Here is a 23,950-nt window from a genome sequence, read left to right as displayed (position 1 = left end):
TGCCTTTTGATGACACCAGCTGCACCCCCTGACAGTGGAGAATCTGTACACGGCCCTGAGGAGCATCGACCGCAGTGAGATTGTCAACATGCTGGAGGGCTCGGGCCGGCAGAGCCGCAGCCTGAAGGGCAACCGGAGTTACACTGACAAGGACTATTCCCTCTCTCCCTCCCAGATGAATGGTGAGTCCCTGTCACTCGGCTGTGGACCCACTGGGGACCCCATGCTCCCGCGAGTGAGTCCCTCGGCAGGGCGGGCGTGACATTGCCCTGGTGCAGGGTGACAGACACATCACTGAGACCAGCGGCCCTGCCAGGCTGCTCTGCTTCAGCCGTGTCGAGGAAATGCGAGTTCCCACTGATGTCAAGGCAGGGGAGCCTCGGGGGCCTGGGGCAGGACTTTTTAGCCTGCCTGGGTTGCCCACAGACTGCCTGAGCGTGTGGGCAGAGACAGCAGCCTCAGACCAAGGGCCCTGCTTGTGTGGCTCTGTGCTGTGACCAGGTGTGAGTACGACACAGGTAGACATCCCTGCCTCAGCATGGCTAAGAAAGTGTCGATGTGGCACCCTGGGTCCATAGCTGGGTTGCTAGCCTGGGCCGAAGTCTGCACCACTGCGTCTGCACGATTTGCAGCCTCCCGTGCTGCAGGCGCCATAGGGGACGTCTGCACTGCAGTGGGGGTGGGGATGCCCCTGCTAGCGCTCTGGGAGAAGTGCAGCTGCGAGGAGCTAAGTGCCCCAGGGCCAGTCCCAACCAGGCTCTAGGAATGTCCTGGGAGTGGCCAGCCCCTCCTGCCGCCCAGCCTGCAGCAGCCACACTTAACACACTCATACGTCTGCCTGTGCTGGAAACGACCCCTCCAGCTCCAGTGTAGACGTACCCCGCCCTGCAAGGCCTGACCCCAGCTCTCCAGCCTGCACTCCCATCCTCCTTGGGCCCCTCAGGCTCTTCAGGCTCAGCCTCGGTTGCAGTGTGTTACTAGTGAGCGGACATGCCCTGCTGGCAGGTCTCTGCCCTCTGCCTGCCTTCTGCTGCGAGCTAGGCTCACAACACTTCTCTTGTAACCTGTGACCCCTGTTCTGGGCAGCAGCGTGTGATCAGACAGGGCTGGGTGCCGGGGGCACAGTCAGGCACCTGCAGTCAACGTTGTGGTCTGGTGTCCCTTTGGGCCCAGGCGAGGGGGTGAGGCTGGGTGCTGGGGATGTGGTAGGGTGCCAGCCTTGGCGGCAGGAGTCCCTTTGGGCCCCTGTGCCTTGCCCTGGGCCGTGGCCATGAGCTCTGCGTGCTGAATGCTCTCTTCCCCCTTGTTCTTTGTTCTCTCATACACGCCATTCAGGGCTGCCAGGTGCAGGCTGCTCCTGTTGATCACATCCTGTCACCTTTCTCCTCTGACCTCCTCCTGACCTCTTGTTCTCTCATCCTCCTCCACTGCCTGTCTCCACTGTCTCCACCTCAGCTGAGCCCTGGGAGAGCCGTCCTGCTCCAGCGAGTGCATGGCACCAAGGCACTGCCCCCACCTCATGGCTGTGTGTGTCTGCGTGGCCCTCCGTGTGCTTCCCCCAGCAATGCCCCAGGGCCAGCTCCACACGGCACCCCCAGCACAGAGAACAGTGTCTCTGAGTGGGAGCTGGGCGAGCAAAGCCACCTGCCTGGCGAAGAACCCGGGCGCTGCTGTGTTGTGCCAGGCCTGGCCCTAACTCACTCTGTGCCCTGCCCAGGGGGTGATGGCCTGTGCCCAGCACCAAGCCCATGGCTCAGAAGGGTTAGTAGCCAAATGCCCCTCGGAGTTGTGCCCCCTGCAAGGAAGTGTTGCTGGACACCCTGGAACAGCTGTGGTGCACCTGGCTGCCTCAGTTAGCAGCGAGCTGCCAGCGCAGCAGGGCCCTGCAGAGCCCTGGGCAGCACCAGCTCTGGGCCCAGCCAGCAGAGCCCCCAGGCTGTGTGGGCAGCAGAATTGCAGGGGCCATGCAGGTGACTAGGCAGGTGACATATTCTCTGGATGCTGATGTTGGGGGAGAGGAGGTTGGCATGGCTCAGGGGAGCTGAGAGACAGGAGTGGGGCAGCCCACAGGGGTGCCAGAGCCATTGTAGCCTGGCCAGTCTGTAGGGAGCAACCTAGGCCTGTTCCCTGGGTTGGGCGAGAGGTGATGGCTCTGGAGGTCTGGTCAGGGTGTGCCCAGCATTGGGCATGTCTTGGCTAGTGCTGGTGAGTGCCCTGCTGCAGGGGAAGGACGGCTTTGTGCTGCAGACACGAGTTCAGATCAGAGCCAGTGACTGGGTGCCTGGCACCTGGACAGAGCAGGGCATGAACAGGCGGAGGCAGCGTGATGTGCAGGGCTGCCCCATGCACTCGGCCACAAGGTGCAAGGACTGGCCGCACTCACAGCCCCAGAGTGATTGGGGTGGGGCCCTTTGTGCCGGAGCCCCAGGGCTGGGTGGAACCGATTTGGTTACAGGGCAAAGCGCTGGCTCAGCCTCAGTGTTAGGGCACAGCTTCCTGGGGAAATGCCCATGACATGCTCTCCATGGACATGCAAATGGCAGCGGAGGTGCCACCAGGTGCTACTGGGATGCCCCTATCCTGCCCACCACAGGTGCTACTGGGATGACCCTACCCTGCCCTGTGGCCATCACTGATGATTGCCTCAGGGCTGTTGGGTAGGAGAGATGTCCAGAGTCCTCCAGGGCCTGCAGGGTCTCTGACCATGGCCCATCCGTGCCCCACCACTGCCCAGCTGCATCTCCATTTTAATGCCCACCTGGGGCTCAGCGGGTGGCTCGAGAATTGAGCGGCTGCTGCCAGGGCATTGGGTCCCTGTGCACTCAGCCTCTCCCATGCACAGCTGCTGCGCTGCGCCTATAGGGCAGTAGGGGCCTGGCTGTCTAGCTCTGCCCGCAGCCCACAAACCAGCCAGCCCTGATCAGAGGGGCTCCTGAAGTCCCCACCCTCCTGCCTCTGCCCCATTCTGTTTGGGAGCTCAGTCCAGGGGGATCCCGTACCGTCTCTCACAGAGCCAGGCAGAATTCAGCCTGGAGGCTTAGCTATGTGAACGCAGAAGATTGGCAAGGGGGAGCTGCGGGTCAGAATTGAGAGATCTCAGCAGGGATGGGGAGGGAGCCCAGGCAGGGCTAGCAGGGGGCTGGGGGACACTGGCAGAGCTGTGGGGCAGGGGAGCCCAGGACAGGGTTAGCAGGGGACACCGGCAGAGCTGTGAGGCAGGGGAGTCCAGGGCAGGGTTAGCAGGGGGCACCGGCAGAGCTGTGGGGCAGGAGAGCCCGGGGTGGTTATAGCAGGGGGTTGGAGGCACTGGCAGAGTTGGGGTGGGGCGGGGGAGCTGGCACAGCACCACACCATGCACTCAGGCTCCAGAGAAGTACAACACGAGCAGGTGTCCCCGCCCCTTCCAGGAACCCGGCTGGAGGCAGCTCACCCTGCCAAGGGGGTCCTGTTGTCTAACTCACTGGGACCAGCCCAGGACCAGGGGCTGCCCGAGGCACCTGCCTGCCTGCCTGCCCTCAGGCTGCCTGTGCTCCCATCTCAGACCCTCCCACTGGGGCACAGGCAGAGCCGCTAGGGGAGCAGTGTAGGGCGCTGGGGCAGTGGCTGCTCTGGGGCACTCCTCTGCCCTGGACTGGGACACAGGGAGCGCAGCGCTGCCCCAGGGGCTGAGGGCAGCGTGGGCCTGTCCCCTCCTCTCCGTGTCTGCGGAGAACGGCTGCTGGAGCTGTCGCCTCTGTCTGCCCCTGCAGGTTACACTTCGCTGCAGGATGAGCTCCTCTCTCCTGCCTCCCTGCAGTACACGCCGCCGTCCCCGCTGCGTGCAGATCAGTACTGGAACGAGGTGGCCATCCTGGATGCCATCCCCATGGCCTCCACCGAGCAGGACGCCCTGCTGGAGCTGTCTGACATGCAGGTGTGGTCCTCGGGGCTCACCCCCTCGCTGGTGACTGCTGAAGACTCCTCCCTGGAGTGCAGCAAGGCCGAGGACTCGGACGCCGTGAGTGAAGGCCGCTTCCTGGGGCAGCTGCTGGATGACGCGCACGGCCCGAACCACCTGGGCTCACTGGATCTGGCTGAGGACGACACAGTGGATTCAGATGCCATGAATGGCCTTATCGACCTGCTGGAGCAGGAGGACGGTCAGAGGTCAGAGGTGAAACGGCCAGCGTGTGAGCGCCAGGCTGGGCTGGCGGGGGAGCAGGGCTCGGAGGATGAAGTCTCTTTTGTTTCAGGCCAGCAGAGGGTGCAGGCCAGGATCCTGGAGTCGCCAACTGTGAGCCAAGTCGCAGAGAGGAGCAAGGGCAGGTAATGCTCCCTGGCCAGGCTGCCTGGAGCTGGGCAGGGCAGCCCGAGGGACACCTGGGGTGCCCATGCCACGGGGCAGGACGCTGGGGGAAGGTGGGCAGTGCAGCTGCTGCGCCGTAGGCCCCCGTCTGAGCATGCCGCCCCAGAGAGCTGGGTGCGCACTGGGCCAGGGGAAGGACTGGATCAGCCAGGGGACTGCCCGTGGCTTTGGGGAATCCCTCACAACCACCTGGGGTGCCAGCCCAGCTCCAGGGGATGGCCATGGTGCTCTCGTTGGCAGGGAGCTGAGCTCCCAACGAAGGTGCTCTGCCAGGGCTGAGGGCCTGGCAGTCCCTGCCACTCCTTGCCATAGTGCCTGGGGCAGGCAGGGGCAGGGCGTGCCTGACCCTGTGTAGAATGAAGGGCCTGGCTGGCCTCTAGGCCAGCTCCCCGCCCTTCCTCACCTACTCCTTGTGCCATCAGACAGGGCGCAGCCGCCCGTGGGTGTCTCCAGAGGGCGTCTGTTGCTCCGTGGGTGGGGTGGGAAGTAGGATGTGGGGCTAGTTCGGATTCCATGTTACAAACAGGGTCTCCGAGTGCAAAGGCCGGTCAGGAGAGCCGAAAGCCTGGCGGGGGCAGGAGGGCGAGGCTGGGCCCACACGGGGGGCAGTTTGCCGGAGGGTAGAAACTGACGGTGTCTCTCCCTCTGTCCTTGTTCCTCTCTCTGCTGCCCAGGCTGAGGGACTGGAATGCAGAAGGCTGCTTTGTCTCCTGCCTACAGGACCTGCCTGAGGGCTCCTGGCAGGAGGGGGTCCCCAGAAGCCCACGTCTGCTGCCCAGAGCGGCCCCTGGTGCAGCCCCCCAGGGGAGGGGCCAGGAGCAGGTTCTGGGGCCCCCAGCCGAGCGTCTGCGAATCGACCCCCCCGAGGAGAGCGACTGGCAGCCCCAGCACACGAGGAGCCAGGACTATAGCCAGTGGCTGGAGGCGGATAGCAGCTTCTTCAGGCAAACAAGGGTACGAGGGTGGCAGTGAGAGCCGGCCCCCGGGGGCTGGGCATTGCAATAGAGCCACTGGCTGGAGCCCCCTCGCTGTGTGTGAGGCCCACGGCGCCCTTGCCTGGGGCCAGAGCACACACAGGAGTGAACGCCAGGCTGCCCTGTCTAGGGAACCTGCACTTCTTGAGCAGAGGCACTAGAGCCTGATGATCTGCCCTCCTGCCCCCCGCCCAGCAGCTGGGGTCCCTCAACAGGATAACCCATGCTTTGGACAGAGTGCTGAGCGAGTGCCTCCCGCTGCCCTGCCCCCAGCTCCGGGCACTGCCCCCTGCCAGCCTCCCTTCCCTGGCTCCTGCAGGGGAAGGGCCCCAGAATAGCCTGGCCTGTGCTAGGCCCAGGGGTTTGATTTCACATATAAGCCTCCTCTGTTCTTCATTTATAACCCAGACAGCCACCCTGCATGCTTCCTAATTGGGTATCTCCCGGGGCGCCTGCCCTCTCTGGGTCAGCTAGCACCAGGCATGGAGAGTCCAGAAATAGAGCTGGCCGGGATGGCCTGGGGCAGGGCCGGGGTTTTGAGAATCCTGCCATGGCCAGGCAGAGCTGGGCACTACCAGGGCAGGGCTAGTACTGAATGGCACGTGAGCAGGGTGGGCATGGCGTAGCGGGCCCTGGGGTCTGCGGGGTGCCCTGGACCCACTCCTCCCAGGGCACTTCCCAGGAGCCCCAGGGTAGGGGACTTGGAAGGAAGAGCCCTGAGGTGAATGCAGCGATGCTGGGGGCTGGCTGGCTTGCAGCCCCTTGGCTGGAGTCACTGAGGGGCTGTGTGACTTTTCCATGCTCCTTACAAGTCAGCTGGGGGTGAGAAGTCTCGGCCCCAGTCCCCCGCAGGAACCTAGGCTCCTATCACCCATGCTGCCCTCCTGCCCCATCTGCAGCCAGGCAGCAGAGGCGCTGGGTGGGGGGCGCCCCCACTCTGCCTTCGGGGGAGGGGCCGCGACTGTAAGTCTGAGGCCAGATGACTTTGACAGAGCTCCGAGTGCAGAGGACAAACCCAGCTGCCTGCCCAGCGAGTGGTACAGCTGGCTGGTATGCAGCGGCTACAATTACAGCAGCCTGCCCCAGGCTGTGCACAGAGCAGGGGGCAGCCGAGCCAGAGGCAGGGTGCACACGCCCCACCGCAGAGCAGCACCAGGGCTGGGATCTAGGCGCTGGGCTCGGCAAGTGGCCATGCACTTGTGGCCGTAGCAGACACACCATGTTGGCCTTCCTGACGCAGCTGCTGATCACCCTGGTGCTGCTGGGCTTCTTCCTGGTCAGCTGTCAGAATGTCCTGCACATTGTCAAGGGCTCTGTGCGCTTCCTGCTCAAGCATGTCCACCAGGAGCTGGACAAGGAGCTGGGCGAGAGCGAAGGGCTGACGGACGACGAGGAGTCCATCTCCACCAGGGTGGTCCGTCGGCGCGTCATCGTGAAGGTAACCCGGGCGGGGAGTGGGAGGCCCGAGGCAGCGGGCACTGCCCTGCCTGTGGCGCTGTCGCTGGCCCCAGGCGAGCCATGCAGAGCCAGCCTGGCTCAGCACCTCCTCTTCCAGCTCAGGGCACTGAGCCTGGCTTGTTCCTGCCTGCACAGAGTGTAGCACTAGCATGCCCTGGTGCTGGCCCTGCTCCTGCGCTTCCCAGTGAGGGGGCTGGTGGGGTGTGTGCAGGGGGTTGGCAGTCGGCGGGGAAGTCGGATTTGGTGTCACTTATGCAGGGGCTGGGAGCTTTTGCACTTGGTGCCCTGCAGTGAACACAAGGGGCTCCCTGTGGGGCATTGGCTCCCTGCCCTCCCCCTCACTGCCTCGCTCTGTTCTCCCCTCCGGTGCTGCAGGGCGATCAGGTTCAGGATATTCCGGGGGAGCAGGTGACCGAGGAGCAATTCACTGACGAACAAGGCAACGTTGTCACCAAGAAGGTGAGTACGGACCAGACACAGAGCCCCCCCAGTGTCTTCCCAGCATCTGCCCTTCTCTCCCTGCCCCCAGGGATGGATATTCTTCCCTGGAAAACCCCCTCCCCCAGCCCTGTCTCGGGAGAGCAGCGTGCCCCAGCGTGAGGTGCCAATGGCAGGGCAGGGCCAAGTGGGAGTAAGACCTGCAGGGTGCTGTGGCTGAATCCCTGGGGGTGTCTGGGGCCTAGCCTAGCCTGTGGCAGGCAGCTCTAATGCCCGCTTTCTGCAGATCATCCGGAAGGTGGTGCGGCGGATTAGCACGGGCGACGAGGAGAAGGAGGTGATTCTTGAGGGCTCTCTGCAGGAGCCCCAGGAGCTGGAAGCTGAGGCAGATCACTTAATGAAATATGCCATCCTGCATCAGGACAATCTGAGCACCAAGGTACAGAGCCTGCTCCTCTCCTGGTCCTTCGCTAGCTCTGGGCAGTACAGCCATGCGCCCCGCCATGCAGGGCTCCCTGAGGGCTCTGGCTAGATCTTCCCTGGCCTCCTCTCCTTCCCTGTGCCCTTCTGCTGTACCTCTGGGGCTGCGAGGGGCCACGCTTCCCCCCTCGCTGCAGCCTTCTCCTTGCCAGCTTGCTCTCCTGTACTCCTCCTTGTCCTCTCTGTGTCTGTCTGTCTGTGTGACGCCTCCTGCTTCCTCTCTCTGCTGCTCTCCCCAGGAGGAGGCGCGAGGGCACGTCCCAGAATCGGAGCTGATCAGGGGCAGGATGGGGGCTTACATAGTGAAACGAGCCAGCCTGAAAAGAGGAAAGCAGTGACCCCCCCCAGGGCCTCTTCTGAGGTAATGCCACCTTTGTTCTGACTACAGATCCAGCTCTCTGTGCCATGTGCCCTGCGTGGAGCCCACCCAGCCACTGTGCGCTTCCCCGGCCCAGAGGGACAGGAGACACAGCTGCTCCATTAGGGCATGCTGGAGAACAAGCCCAGAGCTGGCTGCCTCTTCCCCCCTGCTGCCAAGCCTGCGAGCCCCATGCTGCTCCTGGGGAAAGGGGCGGGCTTCTCTGCACACTGCATGCCGTCTGTCTGTCTGGCTCACATGGCATTCCAGGGGAGGGGTGTGTCAGGGTGTCACCTTGGTTACAAAAGCTAGGGGGATTGTTACTCTGGGTTACAGTGTACTGTGGGGACCGCAGTGATGTCACCACGGTTACGACAGCCAAGGGCATTGTTACTCCGGATTACTGTGTACCGTGGGGGCTGCGATGGTGTCACCATGATTATGACAGCCAAGGGCATTGTCACCCCAGGTTACAGTGTACTGTGGAGACCACAGTGGTGTCACCACGGTTACGACAGCCAAGGGCATTGTTTCCCCGGGTTACAGTATTTCGTGGTGGCCACGATGGTGTTACCATAGTGACAGCATTCCAGGGGATTGTAACCAGTAACTACAGCCTGCAGTGCTGTGGAGATTGCCCTTGGCACAGTCCTTCCCTGCCAGCTCTCGGGCTGAGCTTTGCCCTAGGTCCCATTCCCCATTGCTCTGCGTGCTCACCTTGCCGCTTGCAGAGGCACCGGTGCCGCTGCTATAAATAGCCCCGAATGCTGCCCCGGTGACAAGTTGTTGACATCCGAGCCTGTCAGGCAGCCCCTGCGCTGTCAGCTGTGACCTGGAGCTTGTCCTGGAGCCTGGGTCTGGGGTCAGGTTTCCTGGAATGAGGTGCCACGTGTGATGGAGTAGGGACTGTCTGTGTGGGGAACGGGAAAGCAGGGGATGTCTGTAGGTGAGGGACAGGTAGTCAGGTTGTAATGTGAGCCGGCAGGGGGGAGGGGGAGCTGCTGGGCGGGGGAGAAGGAAACAAAGGGGTTTTGGAGTGGGCCGGAGGAGGAGAGGCAGGACAGTTTGGGTTTGGGCTATGGGGAGGAATTCAGGGGATCCTAGCTGGGATCCAAGCACCCTGAACCCCCAGAAGGACCTCAGTGGAGGGGTCCGGATGTGCCTGCAAGCTCTGCTGTAACCTGTGTTCCTGCTGTCCAATAAACCTTCTGTTTTACTGGCTGGATAAAAGTCACTGTGGGTCCCAGGAAGAGGGGTGCAGGGCCAGACTCCGTGACACCACGTCCCTAGGAGTGTGGGGCTGACACACGGCGGTTCCTCCTCATGTCAAACACCTTCCCGGTGGCTGGGTGCCGCAGGGAGCTGCGCATTGCCCTGTGGGAGGCCAGCCCCTGCTCATGGCACCCATAACTCACAGCTGCCTCCTCCTGCCACATGAGCTGCTTGCACCCACGGCACCCATTGGGCGTTGCTGTCTGGCATTGCTGTAACATGCCATGCAGGACCTTCTCAGGGGCATCATGAGGGGCTCTGGGCACCAGAGGGCAGCAGGGAACCTACAGCTTGAAGGCGGCTGCAGGTAGGGCTGGGGGCTGTGAGCAGTGATGGGAGGAGGGTGCAGGCAGTGGCCCGTGGCCTGGGAGGGCCATGTGCCCAGGGTGGAGTGTAGAGAGCAGGCAGCGGTGAGGGAATAGGAAGTGTGCCCATGGCAGGCGTGTTGCAGTAGTGAGGGGCGAGGGGCTGCATGCCCATGGCAGGGTGTCTGGTGCATTGTTCCTGGGGGGGCAAATGGGCAGAGGGGGCAGTGGGCAGTGCCTGGTGATGACAGAGATGGTTGATTTTGCTGGCGGGGTGGAAGCGCCAGGCTCCAGTCCCACCAGATCTCCCGGCTGCTCAGGGCCTGTCCCCAGTGACGTCTGCGCAGGTCTCAGAGTGCTGAGCCAGATCTGGTAGCTGGATGCCAGGGCCGTGGAGCGAGCACAGGGCTAGTGCCTCCTGCATTGCCCTCTGTGTGGCTTGTGTGCGGGACGCCGTGACTCTGGGTGTTGGGTCATTTCCTGGCGCTCAGACATCACTCCCATGGCCCAGCCCAGCAGGATGCCTGCTTGGACACAGCCTGCACTGCTGTCCCTGCAGTGCTGCGGTTCCTGCTCAGAGACCAGGGGGCTGATCTGCAGCAGGACCCCTTTCCCAGCTGCATCTATCCTGCTAGAGCACAGCCAGGCACCGAATGAGCTGGGGGATGGGTGCCTGCCCCACAAGGACAGGCACTTCCTTGGGTCTCTGTCGTTTGTGCCTGTGCTGCTGGAACATAGGTATCCCCCAGCTGAGTTCTCTGCAGTCCTCCTGGGAGGGAGTCCTGGGGCTGGCTGTCCCCAGGGGCAGGGCCTCTCTGCTCTCTCAGCCATGCTCTGCGAGCTGCCAGTCTGGCCCAGCCAACTGTGCTGCCTGCACTGCTGCACAGGACACCTGGGTTCTTTTCCTGCAACAGCAGGGGCTGAGAGGGCTGCTAAGCCGCCAGGAGGCTGGGGCGGCTCCATGCACCAGCACGCCAACTGCGTGCCTGGGGCGGCAAGCCATGGGGGGCGCTCTGCCTGTCGCCGCAAGGGCGGCAGGCAGATTGCCTTCGGCGGCATACCTGCAGAGAGTCCGCTGGTCTTGCGGCTTTGGCGGACCTCCCGCAGGTTGCCACTGAATCCGTGGGACTGGGGACCTCCTGCAGGCAAGCCGAAGGCAGCCTGCCTGCTGTGCTTGGGGTGGCAAAATGCCTAGAGCCGCCCCTGCCAGGAGGAACTGGAGCCAGCTCCCCCAGGCAAAGGCTGGTGGCTGCAGCGCTGGCTTTGAGGCGGGGTGTATGTTCCTGCACAGAGCGCTCATGGCCACGCTCTCCATGAATGTAACAGAGCCCCCAGGCTCCCCTCTCATCGTCTTCCCAGAGTGCCAGCAAAGTAGCACCAGGGCAGATGATGCAGGGAAATAGCCAGTGAGAGCCCAACTGGCCCTTGCACAAGGCTGCAAGTAACAGTTAAACCGGTGATGCCCCCTGTGCATTCACCACCACACCCTGCCCAGGGACCACTTCCCCTCCCAGACCACCACAGGGCAGTAACCCACAGTCCATGCATTCTGTCTCACGCCTCTGCATCCCCCACACAGCTGCCTCTGCTGAGCACGTGCAGACAGTCATTGCTGGGGCCTGTTCCCTTTGAGCCGGTAGCTGACTCCTGCTGTTCACAGCTATGGCTACAGCACCCTCCTCACTCCAGGCCCTGGGCAATGAACAGGCAGGGGCTGGTTTCAGCTGGCATCTCGTCCTTTGCTGGGTGCTGCAGCGTTGGGTGCCAGAGGGTCTCACGTCCAGCCAGCTTCTCCCTCCCTTTGTTTCTGCCCCCAGCACCAGCCAGTCCCTCTGAGCTGCTGTGGCCATGCCTGTAAGTGGAGCATTGGGTCATGTCCCCAGCTCTGGCCTACTGCACTGTGGGGGCCCCCAGCAGGGCGCTGTTTGTAACCCAAGTTCTGTCTTTTCTGTCCTTCAGGATCTCACCTCCACCCCGAACCACTGAACTGCAGCCAGGTGTGGCCAGCCCCACGAGGAGAGGTGAGGCGAGAGCGGACAGGCGACGGGAGCAGGGCTGGCTGGACACATTGCTCTAGGCTAATGGCACGATTTCTGTAAGAGACTTTCTTCCCGTCCTAGTCGCATGATTGACTGACTGCCAACGCATGAGCCACAGTTCCTACTACGGACGGGGACCCCAGGAGCCAGCAGCACCCGGGGCAGCGTTTCCCTGGCAGCGACAGGACTCTGCTGCGTGCACCCTGACTTCGGACGGAGGCTGCGGCTATGAAGGGCTGCCCAGGGCAGGGGCGTCAGCTCCCACCTATCCCTCACGTTGTCCCTTGGCTGGGTTTTGCTGCTTCATCCCCTTCCAAGGGGTGTGTCAGGAGGGGGGATGTCAGAGCCTAAGGGGGCTGCGGGGGAGGGCCGAATTGCAGCTCTTGAGGGGGCGCCCCTGGCAAGGGCAGGGGCAGGGGATTGGCTCGTGGCTGCCCTGCCCCTGTCTCTCCAGGAGCTTCCCCCAGTGTGAGTGTGCAGCTCCCAGCAGCACTGAGCTCCTTGCTTGTGTTGAAAGTGTAAACTGTACAGTACTCAGCCTTGTGTATATGAACAAACCAATACTATGCAATGCCCGAGGGCACACAGCCATGTGCAGAGTGCTGCCCGCTCAGTGCCCGCATACCTCGCCGGCTGTAGGACAGGGATGGCCCCTCAGCCCCTGTCAGGGAGGAGCTCTGGCCAATGCAGGTGGGAAGCTGGAGGTGTCAGAGGGCAACAGAGCAAAACCTCCCACTGTCAGCCTGGCACTTTTACTCCCCTTGGCCTTGTTCGTTTCCTGACACCCACCTGGGGCCAGGCAGGGGGCCAGGGCACCTGTGCCAGCCCCTGCCCACTTTGGTTACAGATGAGGTAGAGCTGAGGGCCTCCCACCAGGCCCTGGCACGGGCTGGGCAGGTAGCAAGCACTGGCACAGCCCAGCACCTGCCTCAGCCCATGCTTCGCTCTACCCAGCACAATGGCTCTTCAGGATAGATGCAAGGAAACAGCAGTGGGGTTTGCACCCCTGTCCTCTGCACCATTCATGAGGCCCTCCAGGGTCCCGTGGCCTCTCTGAAAGGCCAAAATCAGCACAGCCCCCGTGTCCCCTCACCCTTCCAGGACCAACCCCCAGTGCCCAGGGCAAAGGAGGCCTATCACAGCAGCTGTCCCAGGCTCTTGCACTGCGTCGGCACCACAAACCCTACTGCTGCAGTCCGGCGGTAGCAGACAGGGTCACCCTGAGACCTGGAGTCTCAGCCCCGGGCGCCTTAATGGGGGCCAGCAGAGCTCTGTCCCAGGCTGGCCTCTTGGCTCAGCTGTTCCTGCCAACAGCTCTGTCCTGGCAGGAGGCCGGGGGTGGGATGGGGAGCCAGCTACCTGGGCTATTTAAAGGCGCTCAGTAGATGAAACCTGTTGTGACGTGTGACCCCAGGTGGGCTGGTAATAGGAAGGGGGTGCTGGCTGCCATGTCCCTCACCTCCCCTAAGGGTGCAGGAAGGAGCCAGACAGAAACAATTGGACTTGCGCTTTCCCCAGGAAGTCGCCATGGCCCCATCTCAAAGGGGCTGACGTGTTTCCCGGTGGCAACACCCAGGCCGAGCCCACCACTGGAGCCAGGCTGCAGCCACCATGCCCAGCAGGCCTTGGCTGGTGGGCATGTCTAGTAGAAAAGCCCTCTGCTCCCCTGCAGGCTGAGGCGGTGGGGTAGCTGCAGAGACGCGACTAGGCCAGCCTTCTCCTCAGAGAGCAACAAACCACGTAGGGTGCAGACCTTCCATCCATAACCCTCCGCTCTGTAACATAATGTCCCTAGAATGGCTGACTCTGATAGCATCTCCGTAGAGTCTAGTGCGGGCCCCCTGCTTTGGCCTCTATACTCCGTCGGGAATGCTCCACTGCACTCGGCCGGCCCCACGGGAGCCGCTGCTTCGCGCTCGATTGCTAGTAGGAGCTGGTAGGGGCGGGGGCACGCTCGACATGCCTAGAGAATGCTGCAGGCTGTGCACTAGATGCTTTTTAGAAGTTTTAAAATAATTTTATTTCCTTTTTTTACTGTTATGACAATGAGCCTTTTGGCTCTCCCTGCCCCCCATCTTAGCCTCTGATGTATAGATCATTCTCCCTGTACACCAGCTACCAGACTACAACTTAATAAAGAAACCAACACAATCTGGGCCTTGTCTCTGCTTCTCTGTGGGGGACCAGGGGTGTCCTGGGAAGACAGCAGCTCCCTCCCTGGGTTCCCCATTGCCTGGCCAAATGGAAGGAGGTGGTAACAAGGCTGCAGATCTGGTGGTCAAGTCCGTGTTCTGCCGTGCATGCACACCACTGCCTTCCCCACTCACCAGGTGGGTGGGAGGGAGAGCTGCAAAGAGAAAGGTGCCCAGGGCAGCAAAAGATTCAGGTCTGCTGCCCCAGCGCAGGGCTGTCCCCTTGAATCTGGGCCCCAGCAGTGGCATCCCCTGGGGATGTGCCGAGGCCTGAAGGATCGATATTCTGGTGGGACACAGGGTAGAAATATCCACCCGGACAGCACCAGCCCTGTGTGGGGAATGACACAGCAGGCGTCTGGCTGGATTGAACAGCACCAGCTCGAGGGAGGGAGCTGGGCATCAGCTTCCCGGTTGGTGCCATTTGTTAAGCATGTTTTCCTGCCTGGGCAGGGGAAGGGTTTATTTGCATGTGTGCACGCATGACTGTGCATGCAGGGACAGATGTATGGCGGGGTGGGGAGTGTATGTGCAGGACAGGTGTGTGGCTGGAGGCGCATGCAGGGACAGATGTGGGGTGTGGGGCATGTGCAGGGACAGGTGTGGGGTGTGTGTGCAGGACAGGCGTGGCGGGGGCGCGTGCAGGGACAGGTGTGGCAGGGGCTGGCAGGCTGGGGCGGGAGGACACGGCTTGTACAAGTAGGGATGAGTAATACTAGAAAATGGAGCCCCCAGGCAGGGGCAAGTGCCCCCACAGTCATGGAGCTGACACACCACAGGAGCCAGCTGTGGCGCCTGCAGAGCCATGCACTGCCACCCAAGGGATGAGGCCTGCTGGCTGCTTGCACCGCCCCACAGATGCTGTCTGGCAGCACAGGTGGCTGCGTGGGCCCTTGGGTCAGACAGGGAGTGGCGTGGCCTCTGCCCTGGAACCCCGCAGGGCCCAGGCACCAACCACAAGCCAGCAGGCATGGGGAGCTGCACCCCAGACACATGCGTGCCCTCCCACCCCCCGCACACACAAGACCCCCCCATACACACCTGCACAACACACAATAGCTCCCCCCACACACACGCTCTATCACATGCAGCCCCGCCATGTACACACCAGCCATGAACAAATACTGGTGCACACAGATATGGACCCCCCCTCCCCACGGCTGAGGCTGGGGCACTACACACACAGGCAGCCCCATGCACTGTGCACACAGACGGACATGCACAATTGCCTACACCCAACTGCGCACATGGCTGCGCACCCTATGGTCCAGGCAGGCTGATGCTCACTGACCCCGTGGCCCCTGCACACACCTGCATGACCCAGCCCTGCCCTGCCCACCCTGGGCTCTGGGCCTCATCCCTCGCTGTGGGCAGACAGGCGCAGACCCAGAAGCTCTGAGCCCAGCAGCAAGCAGCTGATTATTTTTTTACAGCTAATCTTTCAAATTGCAATTTGTCTGGGACAAGCCAATCCAGGGCCTGCCCTGTCACCCAGCCAATGGGAGCTTAGCTCCAGCAGCTCAGCCAATTGGGGCCCAGTATTCTAATGGCCCACACCTTTATCAGAGAAATGTTGCTTCTCCTGAAGTTAAACTTCTGTAGCAGGGACCTGGGTGCAGGTGGTCTGGGGCGCCTGGGGTCAGCCTGGCCAGCCGGCCCCAGAATCGCATGGGCTTGGGCCTCAGCCCCGGACAGCACCTGGCAAGGTGCTCCTGGACCAGCCTGCCCCCCGGGAGTCCTCACTGGCTGCGGTGGTGCCTGCTGCCTGGGCAGTGCCAGCAGCTGAAGCCCAGGCTGGGCTGTAGGGAAGCAGCAGGATTGTGGCCAGCTGGCTCGGCCACCCACTGAGCAGGGCTGCCTGGGATGGCTTTGCTAGCACGTGGCACACAGCTGGAGCGCTAGGGGTCGGCTTGGTGCATTCGCTGGCCTCTGCCAGGGCGAAGCAGCGCCATGGACTCCAACCTGCAGGGAACATTCCTGCTCAACAGCCCCTCGCTGGCCCCCTTCCCAGAGGCGAAGGCCCCCATGTGCCAGTATGCGGTGCAGAACTCTTTCTACAAGCTCAGCCCACCAGGACTCAGCGCCCAGCTGGCAGCCGGCACGCCGCACGGCATCACTGATATCCTGAGCCGGCCAAACAGCAGCCTGCTCTCAGCCTACCCCCACACGGGCGGCTTCAATGGCCTGGGCTCCCAGCCCGTCTACTATGGACCCCAGGTGGGGCCCTTTGCGAAGGTAGGGAGCGACTACCCGTCTCGGGGCAGGGACTCCTGGGCAGACCCCGGCCAGGACTGGCGAGGAGGCCGACCGTGCGGCAGCGGTAAGTACCTGGTGCGGCACCACAGGCGGGGGGCTGGCAGGAGCCGCACGCTGATGGGGCCCTATGGGCTCGGCAACATGAGGCCAGATGCAGAGGTTTGGCTCAGCAGTCCCCACCAACCCATGCCCCTACCAACTACCCCAGTCCAGCCCTCCTTCTCCCCACAGCCCAGACTCTGCTCCCTGCCTGGGCAGCAAAGCCACCGCTGCTCCCACCCTGGGGCAGGTGCCAGGCACTTGGGGCAGGGCCATCCCCCATGGGACCGTGCTGCTGGGGCAGTCAGAGACAGCTCACCAGGGCCCAGCCCTGCCCCCTCCACTGTTCCCAGCCATGACCCACTCCGAAGCAGGGCTGGGAGGGCCCTGGAGCTGTGCTCAGAGGCTGGTGAATGCCCGTGCTGAGCACCATGGCAGGTGCCCGGGAAGGATGGTAGGTGACGGTACAACGGCTTGCCTGGGCCACTGCTGCTGGGACCCGAGTCACTGTTATGCACCAGCTGGGGGGATTTGGGGAGAAGTTAGAGCCGGACTAGGGCAGGGCAGAAATCAATGTCCTTCCTCCTGCAGGGATAGAGCTGAGCTCCCGCAAGGAGAGGGGCTGAGCCTCAGAACCCTGAGCTAGGGGCAGAGCCCCCCTTCCCCTGCCCTCGCTGGGTGCCTGCACAGGCAGGAATACTGCTCTCTTTGCCACCAGCACAAGCTCCAGGACGTACTGCATTCAGCCCACGGGCAGGGAGAGGAGCTGGCCCAGGGACCACCTGGCTCAGGGGAGAGGGTGGGACAGCAGGACTGGGGCAGAGCCTGCACCACCCCCACCCCGACAAGGGATGAGTTGGATGAGTGCTAGGGGGAGGGGGTTGATTGATCCCCACCCCGCCTTAGGGGCTCAGCACCCAACATGGACCTGGCATGTGGGTGCCCTGGAAAGCCTGGCCCCACAGCCACAAGTCCCTGTCCCAGAACCCCACGGTGGCCAGCAAGGGGGGAGTCCAGGCCCTGAAAGATGGGCTCCCCTGGGGTACTTCCCCATTGCTCATGCTAGCACAAGCCCTTGGGCCACGGGTGGCTGCTTTAAGCCAGCCAGAGCAACTGGCCCTGACTTAGGAGCAGCCGGGATGGGCTCCTACAGGTGCATGGCCCGCTGGCTGCATGCCCCTGGCTGGCTGGGAGAGGCAGCATGCATGCCCCACTCGCTGCCGGGCACCAGGGTGCCCTGTGGCACGAGGGCTGCTGGGCCTCTCAGGGGCATTCGGTGTCACTCATGGGGGTGGGGCTGGGCCCCTATTTCCCTGATGGAGGCATGGGGGTGCCCATCCCATGTGACAGTGATGACAGCATCCGAAACAGGCCCAGCAGGTGCCAGACCCTGCTCAGGGGACAGAATGGCGCACCCAATACAGGGCATTACTGTCACCCTGGGGGCTTGGTTGACAGGGAGCAGCCCGCTGGGACGGGGTGTTACTGTCACCCTGGGGGTGTGTGCGTCCTGCTCTGGGAGGGTGTTACTGTTGCTTTGGAGAGGTTACCAGCTCCCTGGGGAAGGCTGCAGGGCACATTCCCCTCTGGGAGGTTACTGTTACCCTGGGGGCATGAGGCATGTCCTGCTTGGGGGGTACCGTCACCCCAGGGAAAGGGGGGCCGTGGGCCACATCCCACTCTGGGGGGGCTAGCATTAGCCTTGGGAGGGGGCTGGAGGCTCAGCTCCCCTGGGCTCTGTTAGGGCTTCTCACGTCCTGCCCAGCCACACCCTCTAGGGCAGTAGGTGCACCAGCCCCCTGCACTGACTGGTCCCCTCCCTCCGCCAGCCCCGGCTCACCTGCCCGACAGCATCCACAAGAAGAAGCACACGCGCCCCACCTTCACTGGCCACCAGATCTTTGCGCTGGAGAAAACCTTTGAGCAGACCAAGTACCTGGCAGGGCCCGAGCGGGCGCGTCTGGCCTATTCCCTTGGCATGACCGAGTCGCAGGTGAAGGTGAGTGAGGGCCCGGGGCCAGCGCTGGGACTCAAGGGCCGGGCTGCCCAGGGCTGTCTTGTTAAAGGGGCCAGTGGAAACTGATCCGAGCCCCCTCATGGCCAGGCTGGATCCTTAGGCAAACTGGCCTGTGTGGGGCGCTAGTTCGCTGGGCACTGAGGGACCTGGCCAGGGCAGGGGGGGCTTGTCAGTCCCCAGCAGCAGGGAGCTGGGATGGGGGCCCATCAGCTCAGTGCAGCCCTAACGCACTCCCCATCCTGGGCCAGGTGTGGTTCCAGAACCGACGGACCAAGTGGCGGAAGAAGAGCGCGCTAGAGCCCTCATCCTCCTCACAGCGGGCGGAGGAGCGGGCCGCCTCTGAGACTGAGGATGACGAGTACAACAAGCCCCTAGACCCCGACTCGGACGACGAGAAGATCCGTCTGCTGCTGAGGAAGCACCGGGCTGCCTTCTCGGTGCTCAGCCTGGGAACCCACAGCGGCTGAGCCCCTGGCCCCCTGCAGTGCCTGGCACTGGCCCCATGCCCAAGATGCCTGTGCACCAGCCTGCACACCGACTGCTCGGAGCCAGAGACACACAGAGCAGCACCCGAGCTGGCAGGGGCTGCTCTGAGCGGGAGGGGTCGAGCCTTGAGGTACTGGGTCCTGGAGCCTGCCTCCTCCCCGGCTGAGTCGTGAGGGGACAGGAGCAGCCCTGACCCCACAGGAGCTGCCGGCGCAGCCTTGGGCCATAGAGCCAGGCTGCGAATGGGAAAGGGGCTCTGCCTCTGTCATTGCCCCATGGTGGGAGGGGGCTGTCCCCAACGTGGGCAGAAGGGAGCCGGGCTCCAGCATGTCCCGGGCTGTTGGTGTTACAGATCTTGCCGGGCCATGAGCAGTGATGAAATAAAGGTCCCAGCCCGCCCTGCATCTGGGCAGTTATTTGACTGTGGCGTGTCCGTGGGCGGTAGCAGAGTGTTGACAGCTAGGCTGCCTGGTGATGGTGGGGGGGGGAAGGTTAAGCTGTAACCCATTTTACCTTGCACTGAGCAAAGGGTCCCTGCGGGGGCTGCACTGAGAGATGGCTGGCCTGGGCCTCGGCTCAGAACACAACTGGGAGGAGGCGCTGGGGACACTCACTGGGGCGCAGCCAAAAAGACGCTGGCACTGCCATGGTGATGCTGGCACGCAGTCCTGATAGCACTGCCGCGAGGAAGGGCGCAGTCCTGGAGCCGCCAACACTAGATTCCTGCGGGTACATTATTTATTAATTAATTAATTTGAAGTTTGACCTGGGGCGTTGCCCCATCTTTCCTCATTACCCAGCCCTGCTCTCTGCCCCATGGACTCAGCAGGCCCTGCGTGCCGTCACCTTGCTCACGCCTGAGTCAGGCCGGTCACTGGCCCAGACGCACCCAACCCGCGCGGCTCCCTGGCTCAGTCGCACCCGCCCCAGGCGGCTCCATGCGGGGTGGGTACTGCGGCAGGCGGGGTTTGAAGCCAAGGCCAGGCCAGTGGCGGTTGCTGTGGCACTGTTCATGCACAGGCACTAATGCTGGGGGTGCTGCTGCCCTGAGCCACAGAGACCCAGCCCAGCAGTAAGGGGCGATGGCCAAGGGGTGCTGGGGAACCACCCAGACAGGCTAGGAGCAGCATGACCAGTCCCAGGTGGGAGGATAGGCCAACAGCTGCAGAGACACTGTTGTACACCAGCCTCTCCCAGCCGGGGTGCTGTGGGGAGCAGGGTCAGCGCCCTGGAGCGGGAGGGGAGCTCTGGGTTTCTTTGCAGCAGGTAGCTCTCGGGTGCTCAGCATACCCTGAGCTGCTGCATGAGGCACCAGTTCAAAAGTCGCTCGTTAGGCCTCTTGTTGGAACATATTAGCAGCAAATAAATACCATTTATCTTGGGGCGGTGAGTGAAAGCCCATTCACCTGTCGCAGCCACACGATTGATGCTGTGTCAATAGCAAAGGAGTGTTTACTGCCACTCCAGCCTGCGCACGGCCTCCGTCCGCCCTGTGCACAGGTCACAAGCGGGCGTGTGCAGAGCAGCGTTTGTGGGCATGTGTGTGGTCGCCCTTGCTAGGCCCTGGGCCGGCTTGCCCAGCCCCTCTTGGGCACAGCGCTGCCTGCAGGGCGCATATGGGCTGCCCCCAGGGGGCTGGCCTGGCCTGGCCTGGCCTGCACTCAGAGCTGGAGTCAGGCTTGCTGTGAGGTGCACCGGGGGGTGGGCTACACACCGTGTTCAGTTGAAGTACTGACACAGCCCCTGCACCAGGGGATGTGTGCACACTTGTGCAAGCATGTAACACTCCCATGTAAAGACAGGTCTCCTGCTCTTACTGCACCAACCACGGGCTGGCCAGAATCTGACTGTGCGGCCACGGGCCTGGGTGCGGTAGCCCCTGGGGGGTGGGGTGGGGTGGGTACTTTGGAGTGGGTCGGAGGGGGAGGCTATTGTCATACAAGCCAGCCCCACTGCAGCTCTTTTCCTGTGGGCTTGGGCTTGGGCTTTCCTCTCAGTTCCAGGCAACGCAAACTGGCGCAGGGGGTTACAATGCTACTCAGTTTTGGCCTGGCTGCCCCTCCGTCATGCACAATACCGCTGGTGGGGAGCTGGCTACAGCCCCAGGACAGGAGCTCCTGCTGCAGGGTGAGGGTGGGGCAGGCTCCTGTTCCATTGCCCGCGAGGGATTAAGGTGGTGATGCCAGGGCAGAAGGCAGGTGCCAGGAGGGCGAGGCAGTGGTGGAGGAGGAGGCTGGCCTGACTTTAGGTGCCTCCCCACAAAAAATGTGGCCCCTGGGTGAACTGCAAAAAAGACAGACTGTAGTTGGTGGGTCACCTTGGTACATGGTTTGGGCCTCATGATGTTGGCTGTGCCAAGGCAGGGGGACAGGGGGCCCTAGCCAGGCACATGCGATGGACCTGGGCACCCCCAATTGTGAGCCATGTATGCGTCACTGTGCACTGGCAAATAACCAGCCCCGATAAGCTCACCCACTTTCCAACTGTGCGAGCCAATGACAGCAGCCAGCTGGGAGCAAACACGCTGCAGTGTCCCGGGGAGGAAATCGATCGGAGATAAGGTGGTGTGGGCCCATCATATAGCGATTAGTAGCGAGGGGGCACCTTTTAGCCAGGCAGCACAGCCCAGCTGCCATGACCCACTCGGGGTTGGACCCCAACGCACCCCCAGCAGCCCCCACCAGTCCTCACAGCCCTGCACCCACCGCCAATGCAATGCAGCCCCAGGATCGCAGCACAGCCTGTCTGCTGGCGCCACGGTACAGCCCCCTGCCCAGTCCCCTCGCCACAGTACACCCCCCCCAAGTGCAACTGCCCAGCCCCCCCATGCCACAGTCCCCTGCCTAGACACCCCCCCCCAATGCAAAGCCTCCCCAGTGCCACTGCAAGGCTCCCCCATACCATGCCCCCACCCCCAGCCCTCAAACCCAATGCCACAGCATGGACTCCCACCCCACCCCCACACACACAGCCCAGCCACCCCACGGCCCCTATCGCCACTGCGCAGCCCAGCCTGTGAACACCCAACCTGACTCTACAGTAATCTCTAACACAGCCCCAGGCCCTACATCCCCCGCCACTCCCAGCACAGCCTGACTCCTGGCAGCACCTTCCAGGTGAATGATGGGCTACAGAAAAATCTCTGTTGTGGCGCTGCAGGGGTGCAGGGCGGGATCTCGTCAGGGTTGGGGGTAGCCCCAGGGAACTCCGTTGGGGGAGGTGGCCCAGGTGACAGGTTGAGGCATGTGGCATGGAGACTAACGGTCCCATGAGCCTGGCTGGGCTGCACGTGTGCAAAGCCCCCCGTCCCCAGGGCACTGCCGCTGGCTGCCCAGCCCTGGTGCCAGTGCCGCTCCCAGGCCAGGGAGGACTCTGGCCCCGCCAGGCTCCACTGCTGGCTCCAGGCGCACGGGCGCTGGTGGCCAGCCCTGTGCTGAGCCTCAGGCCGCACAGCCCCAGCTGGAGCATGCATGAGCCTGGCCAGGTGAGTTGTGACCATCAGTTGGGACAGAGCAACATAACTGTCCTGAGTCCCCTCCCCAGGAGCCGATGCCCCTTCCCCCAGCACCGGGCTCCTGCCGGCTCTGGCCCTGGCATCCCTCCCCTTCGCCCTCAGTCTCCACTCGGGCCCTGTGGTGCCTGCATTCACGTACCTCCCTGCTGCCAGTCTCTCTGCTGGCGCCGCGCCTCCTTGAACTGCCCCGGCTCCCTCAGCCTCTCATGTAAGGGGCTGAGCCCAAAGCCAGGTGCCCGGCAGAGAGGGACTCTCCCTGCCCTGCAGGCACAGGCCTCGCAGGCCCCTCGGCTGGCCCCACTCTGAGCACAGACCCCACCCTCTCAGTGGGGTCCCCTGGGTGTCTGGGCCAGCACGCCCCCCCCCACAGCCCTCTCCCACGTAACGAAGAGGTGCCAGGGGCAGCAACCCTGCCCATCTTGTGCCATCCCCCACTCCTCCTGGGGTACAGGTGGGGCTGAAGGAACACCAGCGACAGAAGCAGCCCCAAAGAAAGCCAGGGAGGGGGAGCCTCACACCAGCGTGCCAAGAGCATCGTGCCCAGGTCCTGCCCAGAAACTCAGGTAAGCTGGTGGTTGGAGAAGCCAGGCCCTAGGAATATGGGGCTCCCCCTGCAAACTCCTCTGGTCAGTGGGTTCTTGGGGGTCTTGGCAGCCCTGAGCCCCAGAGGCAGCCGCTTGGCCAGGAGCCTGGGCTCTGCTCTGCGAGGAAGCTGGCGGGATATTTTTTTTGACATTTTCTAGGCTGCCTGGTGTGGCTGACAATTTTTAATGTACTAACTGCCTGGTCCAGTGAGCTGATTAATTGGTGCTGGGGAGATCAATACAAAACAGAAAATTAAAACAATTTTAAAGTGATTAAGTAGTTTAACACCTGTCTGCTGCCACGTCAGCACCAGGAGACAAATAAAGCAGGTGGCAAAGGGCCTCCTCCAGCCAGGGAGAGTGACAAATAGCAGCTGTAGCCAGCCTCCTCTGCCTCAGCCCTTCCAGAGAGGCCGGCTCTGTCCCACAGACCACTGTCCTGCCAAGCAGGGCTAGCTCACTCCCTTCGCCCTCCCCCTTCCAAGCCTCCCCCGCCCCCCATCACCCTCTGGCCTAGCCATGCTCATGTCTCCAAGCCAGGCAACACAATGGGGCCAGAAGGTCCCCCCTCCCACCCCCGCCCACAGATTTAGACGTGCGGCCATTGACTGGTCACTACATAATGGAGCTGCTCTACCTGCCCTGGGTTACACCTGGGCAACAGGGTGGAAGCTCCTCCCTCAGCCATGGGGCTCAGACAATGTCCATGGCTAGGCAGGCCCCCCCCGCCCCCAATGTGGGGACACACTACTACTCTGAAAAAAAGTCATCCCTTCCATTCCCTCGGTCCCCGCTTCCTGCGCCATCCACTGGTCACCTGCAGGGAGCTCAGACTGCTTGGATGGGTGTGGGGGGTGTACCCTAGCCCAGACTGGCATGGACAGCCTATTGCCACTCTCAGCACTGGGGGCCTGGCTAGGCACAGACAGGACACTGCTATGTAGATGCTCACAGCACTAGAGGCCCAGCAAAGCAGTGCAGGGCACTGCTAGCGAGAAGCTCACAGCATCTGAGCTGGACACTGTGCTGGGGGAGCTCACAGCAAGCTGTCAGTTCCTGAGTTTGCTGATTCCTCCTTTACCTCCTGATCCAAGGCTGCAGGAGTGGTCTGTGCTCAGGCCTGCAGGGACGTGGACGCTGCCCAAGTTAGGTGTTCACCGAAACGCAGGCTGGCAGCTGCGCCGAGCAGAGAA

General features: G+C 62.8%; 2 protein-coding genes across 20 annotated transcripts in view; both read left to right on the top strand.

Annotated features, from left to right (window-relative positions):
• Window positions 1-13,818, top strand: part of ANK1 (ankyrin 1) — an 80,303-nt gene extending 66,485 nt beyond the window's left edge. For 8 of the 19 annotated variants that reach the window (XM_075062797.1, XM_075062786.1, XM_032774551.2 and 5 more), the window contains 7 exons: window positions 36-182; window positions 3,750-4,305; window positions 5,020-5,299; window positions 7,153-7,236; window positions 7,502-7,654; window positions 7,935-8,056; window positions 11,590-13,818. In XM_075062797.1, the coding sequence (XP_074918898.1) occupies window positions 36-182; window positions 3,750-4,305; window positions 5,020-5,299; window positions 7,153-7,236; window positions 7,502-7,654; window positions 7,935-8,033 (1,319 nt within the window). In that variant the 3' untranslated portion in view covers window positions 8,034-8,056; window positions 11,590-13,818. The other 11 variants (XM_075062791.1, XM_075062788.1, XM_075062790.1 and 8 more) reach the window with 5 other exon arrangements.
• A 1,792-nt stretch (window positions 13,819-15,610) lies between these two features.
• NKX6-3 (NK6 homeobox 3) lies at window positions 15,611-18,968 on the top strand. The gene is made up of 3 exons (XM_032774625.2): window positions 15,611-16,181; window positions 17,986-18,155; window positions 18,422-18,968. The coding sequence occupies exons 1-3, from the start codon at window positions 15,812-15,814 to the stop codon at window positions 18,638-18,640; spliced, it is 759 nt and encodes a 252-aa protein (XP_032630516.1). The 5' UTR covers window positions 15,611-15,811; the 3' UTR covers window positions 18,641-18,968.
• Window positions 18,969-23,950: the final 4,982 nt, after the last annotated feature.

The sequence above is a fragment of the Chelonoidis abingdonii genome, chromosome 2 (genome assembly GCF_003597395.2).
Source record: "Chelonoidis abingdonii isolate Lonesome George chromosome 2, CheloAbing_2.0, whole genome shotgun sequence".
Taxonomy (NCBI): domain Eukaryota; kingdom Metazoa; phylum Chordata; order Testudines; family Testudinidae; genus Chelonoidis; species Chelonoidis abingdonii.
Note: the sequence above shows the minus strand (reverse complement) of the source record. Positions and strands in the feature narration are given on the sequence as shown.

What these genes read in the sequence shown, in the direction of transcription:
- NKX6-3 (XM_032774625.2), top strand. Translation starts at nt 15,812, where the DNA reads ATGGACTCCAACCTGCAGGGAACATTCCTGCTCAACAGCCCCTCGCTG. An exon ending in AGGCCGACCGTGCGGCAGCG is followed by an intron (nt 16,182 to 17,985) that starts GTAAGTACCTGG and finishes TCCCTCCGCCAG; the next exon opens with CCCCGGCTCACCTGCCCGAC. An exon ending in TGACCGAGTCGCAGGTGAAG is followed by an intron (nt 18,156 to 18,421) that starts GTGAGTGAGGGC and finishes ATCCTGGGCCAG; the next exon opens with GTGTGGTTCCAGAACCGACG.